At 43.6% G+C, this 10,742-nt stretch overlaps 1 protein-coding gene across 1 annotated transcript in view; it reads left to right on the top strand.

The window, feature by feature from the left end:
* LOC103372560 (calcium-binding protein 8) overlaps positions 1-8,283 on the top strand; it is a 59,584-nt gene extending 51,301 nt beyond the window's left edge. Inside the window, exons 5-6 of the mRNA XM_008302228.1 lie at positions 501-657; positions 8,156-8,283. Of these exons, the coding sequence (XP_008300450.1) occupies positions 501-657; positions 8,156-8,283 (285 nt within the window). The remainder of the gene's footprint in view (positions 1-500; positions 658-8,155) is intronic.
* Positions 8,284-10,742: the final 2,459 nt, after the last annotated feature.

The raw sequence follows: 10,742 nt of genomic DNA, 5'->3' as shown, positions 1-10,742 counted from the left end.
CTTGTGTATGTGCGCCTTCCGTCTGACTAATTTCTGTAAATACTCAAAATCAATCACTTCAGGACCATAACTCTTGTGCATTCAATTTAATCAATGCATTAACTCTGTGCAACACTCTGATTAAAGTGGCTGCTTTAGACCGACATGTGTACGAGCTACCGGGACGTGTGCGGTAAAAGAATTACGAGGACATGCATGATTGTTTGTGTTCCCGCAATTAACATTTTATTTTGGTTGTTGACAGCAACAATTTATTGAGATTTTTACCTCCATGCTCAGGGTGTGATGGAGTCTCTAGTTTGTTGAAACATAGTGGAGCTGGTGGTGCAGAGTTGTGTCACATCAGTGCACCGGAGTTAAAGCTTGTTCAGTTCATGAGCCGCCCTGTGAGGCCTACACTCGAAGCGCACACGGATTATTTATGTGAAAGGGAAAATGGCTTTGGTTCTTTTTTTTTTTTTTCTCCTAATGATCCCCTCTTCGTCTCTTTCCTCCCGCAGTTCGACATGCAGAGGATCACCCTGGAGGAGCTGAAACACATCCTGTTCTACGCCTTCCGTGACCACCTGACCATGAAGGACATCGAGAACATCATCATCAACGAGGAAGAAAGCCTGAAGGAAAACTCCGGGAACTGTCAGACGGAGTTTGAGGGAGGTGAGCGAAAGTCCCTGAGCTAACTTCACGCACACAGGCACTTAGACAAAAGTGTGTGTTTGCGAATGTGCGTGTCGTCGCCATGCTGTGTGTGCTGTGTGTGGGTCGGGAGGGAGAAAGTAATCCGTGCTGTCAGGAAGAATTTGAGCTGTCTCATCAGGATCCACGGCCAGCAGAGTCACGGCACACCTGCTGATTTATTGATTCGGGGCGTCGGTGGGGGCTCGTGTCAGCTGGTCACCTGTTCGGAAGTGGCACAGATGAAAAATGCATGACCGCGGTCCTGCAAAACTAGCCATCCAAGATTTATAGATATCAGAGCAGCAGCGAGTCTTCCAGGACTTTCTCACTCTTGTTGTGAAAACAGGAAAAAATCATTGTTTTTTTTTCAAGCTAATCTCAGATATTTTCTAAATGACAAGTTTGGATTAAGATGTAGGAGTCGTTTCTGCTTTGGGTCTTGGCGGAAATAGCATTTTATAGCAGAAAACCAGGCCAAAAAGCAGTTAAAATTACATAAAACATTTACAGTTTAATATCAAATGAGGCTTGACAGTACAGTGTCCCAGCGCTCGGTATGCAGTCCAGGCCGTCCCGTACTGATGTGCAGGATGCTGCGTTAATAAGCATCTGTTTGGCTGGAAACTAAACAGATGCTTGTTGTCGACCGACAGCCAATAGATGTGTTCACGCTAACTTTGCCTTTTTAATGTATTTACCTCCTATTGCCCTCTTTACACATCCGTGAACCTCCCGCTGTTCACCGTCACTCTTGTTTTTTCTTTATTTGCCAGTGAGCCTTGATTAGAAAGCTTCTGTGCAGAGTCCAAACAGATGAGTTATGATGGGAACTAGTGAGGAACAAAACAAAACTGTAAATGAAAATTTAAAAGTAAAAAAAAAAACTTTTGGCCCTGTAACATTATGCAGAGCCTGTGTACCTTGATTGATTGCTCCGAAAGCAGCTGAAAAATGTGGCTTCCTCGTGGGCATCCATTTGGTTCCAACAGCTATAATATGAATTTGGGGCGTAAGAAATGCTGAGTCATAGCACTAACAGTTCCCACATGTCCTGAAGGCAGCGTAGCCGCACAGGTTCCCAACCTACTTTGTTATGCAGCGAGACCGCCTTCATCAGAAAAGTGTCTGCGACTAATACCGTACGTGTGAAATTCTAATGCATTGAGATTTTTCTTCCCAGTCATGGTCATGTATTCCGTCTATGGACTAAAATGATGCCCAGAGGCCGAGCCGCCCTTAACATCTCTTACCGAACGCCGCCCGGCTGTGAATCTCTCCTGTCTTAGAGGGGATTTACTGGACCAACACTGGTGGGGACACGGATTGCAGCGGCACTTTATCAAGACCTTAAAACTGGTGTAGAGTGATGACAGCATGATGCTCGTAGTGGGTTTACGATGAAGGCTGACCGCAGCAGAATCAAACAGAGCAATCATATCTATTGGCCTCAAGGTCTATGAGTACCATCTGCCACACAGAGGCCACCAAAATGTGCTCAGTCATGGAGAAATCGATACGTCGTGTCACCGTGCGATTCAAACCGAGTACGATTCATCATGCTACTCCACTACTTCAGCCCGCTGATATATGAGGTAGCATAAGAGGCACTTGATTTCCCTCTGGTATCACCTCGTTGTGGAATCAATACGGTGTGGAGCTGAAAAACAACAGAATAAAGAACGGACCCACTGATCCATAGAAGTTCACCCGGCACCGATTCATAGCTGAACAAATTGTACCGATGGCATAAAGCGCACGCCGGAGCAGCAGCTGTCCGGGGAGCGCCTGGCAGCCAGTAGCAAGCGTGGAAATCGACTCCGATCCATGACTGTAACAGCTGCCACGCAGGTGTATAGATTTAATCTCTTTATTGTGCTTATTTGTGGTGCGTGGCTGCATCATCTGAAGTTATATTTGCGGTCTTCTTCTGCTACCTGCCTGATCCTGCAAATGGAGACGTAGTTTATTGCTTCAAGAACAGAGTCTCAAACTATTCATTGCAGGGTAATTTAGTTATTTCTCAGTTCAAACTGTTAAATGCATCAACTTTTGTGTTCCAGGGGTTTGATGCTGCCAGTAGTATATGCTTGTCTAAAAGATTAAGTCTAACTATGCACAGCCGGTACAGCCAAACTGCAAAAGGCTCATTAAAACGTAGGTTTTCAGTTTGATTGATTCCCAATCCCTGCAGCGCCCAATCTGAAGGTAATGGTAATTTTTTTCAACAGCACTGCTAAGTTTGTAGTTTTTCATCAGTCACCATATCAATGCATCACCAAGAAGGGTTCTGGGACAGTGCCTCCTCTGCCTTCAGGGTTCTTGCTGTGCTCATGCTCCGTCTTTCCTCCACGTTTTAGGAAAATTCAACGTTTTTGCATAAACTCGCGGACAAACTAACGGCATCGATTGTGCCTCGGCTCTCCTCTTTAGCGGAGGAAAAATGTGCTTCTTAAACCTGTCTAATTAAAAATGCATGGTGTTTACGAGCGGCCAAACTTCCTTCCACCGACTGCGACGAAATGCATCAGTTCCTGCTAATAGTTGGACAAATACAATGCCCTGGAACTTCATAGATCACTCCCCGGCAACTGCAGTATAAGCATTCTGGCCCTGAAATATCACCAAAAGAAAAAGCTATTAAATAAAAATTTACTGTCAGATATTGTGTCCCCACTGAGCATGAAGAGAAAGACGAATGCGTTCGAGGCACATGTGAAGGTAGACGGCCATAATTCAGCCGCCTGGAGACCAGTGTACACTTCATTACCTTCAAGACCACAGTGGTCTACTGAAGAAAGTCCTCTGTGGATACTTGGCAGCGGCATCATTACTTTGGGCGGCTGCGGAGGTGTTTTATGAGGCCGCGAGCAGGTTCAGGCGACTGGACTGAGACCTAAAGTCTAGACCGCAACTCTCCTCCCATCTTCACAGTCCAGCAGCCCAACACATGTTCTTTCCATTGACACCCAGCTCTCCTCATCCTGAACTTTCGGCTGCATGCAAACGTTTCTGCACCACTGGGCAAATGGCACCATGGGTTGATTTCTGAGGTGAGAAGAAGTATATACAACCCCTATAGCAAACAGACACATAGGAACTTTAAAAAAAATACAAAAAACTATAATTGTGGCATGTGCTAAATGTGCTTCTTTTATAGTCTTAGAACTTTATTAACCCAATAAGTCTTAATATACCGCCGAGGACTTGCAAGACAGTTTAAGAATTGTCCTTAGGAACTGTTAGCCAATGAAAATTTCACATAAATTGATAAATTATCTCAGGATCCACTGGTGAGCTCCTCTAAGCAACCAATTAAGGAACTGAAAATTAAGCTAATTGATGACTACAAAGCAGGGCAAGGCTATAAAAAGATATCAAAGCACTTCACAGCTTGCAATTTCCACTGAAATCATCATTAAGAAATACTAGCTAAAGGCGACTGTGGAAGTCACGACCGAATCTGGAAGCGGGAAGGTTTAGCTGACACAGGAGTGATGCTGCTCTGCTCCACTGACATGAGATGCTTGAAACAAACAAAAATATATCCAATTAGAAAAGCTTTTATTTGTCAACAGTGCAGCTTGGAGGAGATGGAGGCTTTCGTGCTGTGTCAGCAGTGGATTAAAAGGCAGTCGAACAGGTTTCCATCAGAAGATTACCAGCTCTATCCCAGGTCTTGCAGCATCAAACTGAGCGGAGAGTGATTTTCTGCGAGCCCCCTCATTTCCATCTCTGTGATACAAACGTCCAGCAGATGAGACTGTGGTTGTACGAGGCAGCTTCAAGGTGTGAATATGAGTAACCGTGGGTGTGAGCATGCTGTTCCTGAAAAGAGATTTTGCTCTGAGGAAAAGCCACCATGATAAATGTCAGATTTCAAAAACATATTCTGTCATCTACTATAGCATGTATTTGTGTACAAACAAAGTAAGAGCTAACCATTCACCCAGTGTTGAGTTACGTAACCTCGGTCACTGGCTCCACGCTCATTCTTAGATAATCCGTTTGGCTAAAAGTGATGTCGTTATGTTTCATATTATGTGAAAGTCTGGGATAGTATTATTCAGCCGACGATTGCCAACTAATAACACCGCCTCGACGTCTCGGCCAAGAAAGATGTAGCCGTTTCTGTCCCACTTTCCACATTGCATTTTCTTTGGAACGGCGGTCGAGAAGCATTCTTGATGACTTCAGTGCCTCTTGAATTGGGAGTTAAAAATAGAGCGAGCGAGAGCCGCGTGGCTGTGGGTCATTGGCCCAGCTCCCCTAATTACAGCGACCCGGTAAAATCATCGGAGCCGCTCGCTGACTGACTGCAGGGGGGATGAGCTGCTGCAGAACCAGTCGGAGGTTGACTGAACCAGAAAATAAAGACAGAGAACCTCGTCCGCTGCTGTGTGAACGTGTGAGTTCGACATGCCGTCGTCGCAGAGGTATTACGGAGACAATGCCTCCTCAGTCCTGAGGTGGATTTTGCTGCCAGGTGTCTAAATTCTGTTCAGTGAGCATGAAAGTGGTGCTTCTCACTGCTGCACAATCATTTACACACAAAGGTACATTTCTGATGCTTTGTCTTGGCTCTGATTTACCTGAATAAGGTGGACAAAATATTAGAAAATTATAACCTTTATGAATTTATTGCATTATTGTTAGCAACATGTGCCTAACAGAGAATGAGACTGTGTGTTTGTGTAGGATTTTCTCAACATCCGATGACTGTGACAGTTTTCCATGTAGTTAAATGGAAACATTAATATAGTGGATTAAAGTGTTATTTATTTCTGTAGCTTAAAAATTACCGTACCGCTAATTGGGCCATTTATCATGACTTTAATGCTGTTGCTACGAAGTCGGTCTGGTCTGTGGATTGTAACGCTTACCTTAGTGTCCCGCTCTGCTGGCAACTTCCCAGCAACCCGCTGTTCATTCAGCCGAGATCCAGAGCAGAGCTGGTAATTCTGCCCGGCAACACTAATGTGAGATCACACCTCGGGTTTATTTCTATTGATCCCAACTTCAGTTGAAGATTTTCACAACAAACTGTAGCACATGGAATGGATTTGTGAATAAAAAAAAAAGTTACCTGAATTTATTTATACAGGCCAGAGCTTGTGCAGCCTGTTGTCTCGTGTTGTCGTCCACCCGCTGTGACACATAATGAGTATCTTTAATAGTTGCTGAATTTTACTCCTTAATGCAACTTACAAATATATGAGAAAGAAAGAATAGCTGTAGCCCAGACCTCCTGTATGGGTGTGTTCATATTTGTAATGCCAAGCACCAGAGAGTGTAACAGGAAGTGAGATTATTGGGTATGTTGAACCTAAAGTCAGAGTTTTCAATGTCATGAAGGTGGCTCTCTTTCAACCTGCCAGATCACCATGGTAACCGATGCTGCACCGCTAACTTGCTCTGGAGGAGGCTCTGCTCTGAGTTTGGGATTTAAATTGGCTGTCACATGCGATTCTTTTCCTGACCATATTCTCTCTGAGTGAGATTGTTATCAGCGGGAATATGTTCATATCTCTGCAAATGCGACTGAAGGAAGCCGTGCTGGCACACGACTGCAAACTGTATTCGTCCTGTTGCCATGGAAATCTACATCCAGTCAGCTGGTGGTACAGAAAACGCATAAATACGATTCTATGTTTGATCCTGATTTGCACCTCGGTCCTGGTGCTGCAGCTTGTAGACCGCAGATTAGAAATAGATTAGTCTATTGGCATTTATTACAGAAAATATTCAATCAATAATATAAATTTCACTTAGATTTGGCCAAAAACTAAACAGATTTTTACGTATTCTGTATTATGGGATGACGTCAGATCCAACTAGACTTCCTGAGCATCATGTTTTAATCAGAATTCGACAGGTTTTTATTGCCAAGTAGGTTTTCACGAATCAGGAATTTGAGTTGGTGTTTGAGAGCATAACAACAAACAGTAACGTATAGATTTAAAAAGCGCTGCCAGTCAGTAGGCAGTAAGTGTTACAAGACAAATAAGAAGCAGGTGATACAACTCCAACTAGCAGCAAGTGTCGTCGGGGGATTGTGAGTCACAGAAAGTAATAGAAATATATAAAGTTGGAAGTTTAAGAGCTGTAATGTGCAGCTGTCGTGTAAGAAATAATGAACTGCATTGAGCGTACACAGTGTTAAAGGTAATATAATAACGTGCATGATTGTCCACCATTATTTTTTTATCATTTTAAGTACGGTGCTTTTTACCGAATATTCCTCAGAGCTCTCCATTATAACAACCTGTTCATTTTAACTGAAGCAGACGATATTTAATGTGTCTATTTTGAGTCAAACTCCCGCTTTATGGATGATACACGGATCCAAAACCTGGGTTGACTACCGCCAGGTTTACATGTAGCCGGGTATTCACAAAAACGGATCTACGTTTTCAAAAACATTGTTCACATCAGAAAAAAATCAAAAAAATCTTCCTTTACACAAACCAGCATAAACACGTCATTAAGAGCTGCTATGAGCAACCTGTAGGGGGCAGTGTAACGAGAAGCGTAAAGCCATGCTAGCCAATCAGAATCCTGGAAAAACCACGACGAAAACTTGCTGTTACTTCAACGATAATGGCTTGAGGGTCGTTTGTTTGGACTGACAGAGAAGTGGAGCTGCTCCTACATGTGGTGTTAGAGGACAAAACGAGTAAAATACTTGAAAATATTGACTGTAAACATGTCAGTCCAAGTATATGGACGTAGCCAAACTGTAAACATGGGTCGCACACATATGACGCTGATTTGTTGCATGCTGTGACGTCAAACTCCGTCTCCTCCCGTCTACATGCAAAGATGGAGTTTTTCCAAATCTCCACTTTGGCCGGAGTTTTTAGATATGACCATTTTCGGTGACTTGTAGCTTCGTTTACGTGTAAACCAAAGGCCCAAACGCACTGAAATATCACCGTTTGCTTCGTGTAAACAGGGCCTAAGAAGGTCGACAACCACTAGCTGTTATCTCCGATCTGGATTTTATGTTTTGTTGAGCCAGCTTATTCAAAAAAAAAAAAAGCCTAACTTTGTCAAACTTACTTCCTCAGACACCAACGTCCATCCCAATAACTCAAACTCTTTCCATTTGGGGTTTAAGTTTTTATCCTCAAGAACAAACCACAAGACAGACAAAAGAGCCAGAGTTGCATTTTTAGGTACTCTGAGGCAGTTTAGAATGGCATTAATATTTCAAGGGAGAGAGCAGTTGACCAATGAACTGAAGGAGTAAACGCTTCACATCATAAATAAATTCATAAATAAAACCCTGAAAATGTGCTTAGTGTCAGCGCACTCTCTGTCTTCATTATGGTTTTTTTCATCCAGAGCACACAAAATGATCAATTCCGGGTCCAGTCAGAAGCGAAAGTGGTGCCATCGTTTAAATCAGCCGCTCGAGGGGTTTCTTTTATTTATGCGCTTCATCTTTTTGTTTGTCCACTTCTCATTTCTATTTCAGTTCATCCCTCAAAGAAGAACCGCCAGACGTGCGTGAGGAAGAGCCTCATCTGCGCCTTCGCCATGGCGTTCATCATCAGCGTCATGCTCATCGCGGCCAATCAGATGCTGAGGAATGGCATGGAGTAGCTGTGTGGCCACTGTGAGCTGGGAACAAGCCAGCCTGCATGTGCATGCCAGTGGGTGAGCTCATGTCCCTGCTGATAGGAAAAGAACTACCGAGAAGGAACAACACACTCGAAATAACCATCGACGAAATCTGTTTTTAAACTTGTTTATAGTTTTGTTTTTGTTTTTTTTCGAACAAGGGGCACGTCTCCAACCCAACGTCTAATAAAACCATGAAGCCAGCATGAGGAGTGATGCAGGACTCCTCCCCCTTTACTCTGACAGGGACACTCAAGGGCTGACATTACATACTGTCGTCTCTGTTTCCCTGATGCAATAAAAAAAAAAATGTAAAAAGAAATAATAATAATAATGAGTGCAGGAGTTAAGAGCTGCTTGCTTTCTCCAGCAGACGAGATGTGTCTGCTGATCTGTCACCCACCAGGAGTCTGATGAGCTACCGGGGCTGCAGTCTGGGGCTGCGACGGGGAACCACAAGACGGGAACAATTTTTATTGTAGTTTCTGAAAGGACGATGGCGGAGCTCGCCGCCGCTGAAGCAGAAGATCTTGTACGCACAGGAGCTCCTCGTGGTGCTGGAGCTCTTCAGCTACCGCCGGCTGATACGAGGTGCTGGCATCGCTTCATCAGCCAAGCAGCGAGGCGAGTTAAAATCCTAGATGGTAACTCCAGGCTTGTGTTTTGCCATGAATGAACACAGAATATGGTTTTGGATAATTTCTTCCTCCTGGACACTGATGGGTGAACACCGTGCAGAGAGCAAAGAAAAAAAATCCACCCTTTAATGCTTTCACACTGCATATATCATATTATATATCTTCTGTCTGTGGGGTTCAGTGGACGTTATGGTCTCATGGCTTTCTCTTAGTTTGTCTCGTGTTCCTACATTTCCTAATTACCTTGTACATCCTCCAGAGACTAACGTCAACCCATCGCTGTTTCTCAATGTGTAGGCGAGACAAATGAGGATAATGGCAAGATGTTTTCCAGTCGAGAAAACATGGATTGCATCTTCTCATCTAGTTACAGTACGTCCTGTGGTTGGAGCGTCTACCTGGTGTTTTACTCTTTTATCATGAGGGACCGGCACCAAACCCTGATGTTTTAAATACCGAAGCATTTTTCTGCTCTCAGTTGGAAATAAATGTGACATCCTCAAGGTTTCACCAGTCGTACACGACAAAAAGAGAAATACACCAAACAGCCACGTAGTTATTTAGGAACGGACGGCAGCTCACCAACAACAGAAGAGGTTTGAACAGTGTTGAGGTGTTTTTGGGTGGATTTTTTTCAATTCCAGTTCCCACAAATCATAAATCTGTGCTGTGAAAAGTTGCATTCTGGTTTCCTGCTGTAACTGGACCACTTAAAACTGTTCTAAAATAATTGAAAGTTTTGATTTGATTTGACTTCACTAGTTTTGACATTTCTACGACTATAAATGTTCTGAAAGGGTAAACTTTAATTCAATCTCTGTTTTATCACCTTTTTATTTCTTCATCCATCCTGCAACCAAACAGTAGCTTAAATGATCAGATAATTCCTTAATGGTTGTTCTATTTATATCAGTGCTCAATATTTGACTGCACTGGATATTTTTAGATTTTAATCTAGATTTCTATCTGTGGTCATCCTTGGATTCTGGACATGTATTATTACTTTCTGACATCTTACAAACCAAACGTAATTGTTAGAGAAAAAAACAAAATCTGCAGGGGAGCTGATACTAGAAACACTTTTTACCTTTTGCTTGAAGGAGTGTAGTTATACGCACACAACATGTACTGCAGATTGCAACAGGTGTGCAATGTGCCTGGTACGGGATATAAAATTGAATTCTGAAGCCTCTCCTGTTGTATGATAGAAGCCATGTGTAGACCGTAGATAAGGGAGTCACGTCCTTTCACTCTAAAAAAAAACATTTGCAGCTCGACAACCTCTGCAATAACTCACAGGGTGTCCGAACTTTGTCACAGCACTAAACAGACTCATCTTGACGCGCTCTGAACTCCTGCACTGACTTTCATCTCCACATGTTGTAAACCCCACGGCGTAGGTCAGAAGCATTATTATCAAGTGCATGCGATCAAGTCAGTGTCTCCTGTAAATACTGTAACCCGCGTCTCCAGTGTCTCCAGTGTCCGTTGAGGTGTACAGTATCTGTGTGTGTGTGAGTGTGTGTGTGTGTGTGTGGGTGCATGACGGTCGGTGCTCTCTGCTCACTCGGGTTCAGAGGTGCAGGGAGGGAGCTCAGCAAAGACAGACGGCCGGCCGCTTTATCACAAACGCGGCAGACGGTTTAGGCCCTTTCTGTTTCCTCTCAGCCCTCTTGCCAAAGCCATAGAACTCCGCAGAGACGAAACCGGACAACACAAGGCAGACGTTTTTCCCTGTTCCCACGTGGAAACACAAGATCAAACGGGCATTTTTTATTTTTTTTTGGCAGAAGTATGTATATC

The sequence above is a fragment of the Stegastes partitus genome, unplaced genomic scaffold (genome assembly GCF_000690725.1).
Source record: "Stegastes partitus isolate 25-593 unplaced genomic scaffold, Stegastes_partitus-1.0.2 Scaffold1780, whole genome shotgun sequence".
Lineage (NCBI taxonomy): Eukaryota > Metazoa > Chordata > Actinopteri > Pomacentridae > Stegastes > Stegastes partitus.
The sequence above is the reverse complement of the archived record's forward strand: the minus strand, read 5'-3'. Positions and strand labels throughout refer to the sequence as shown.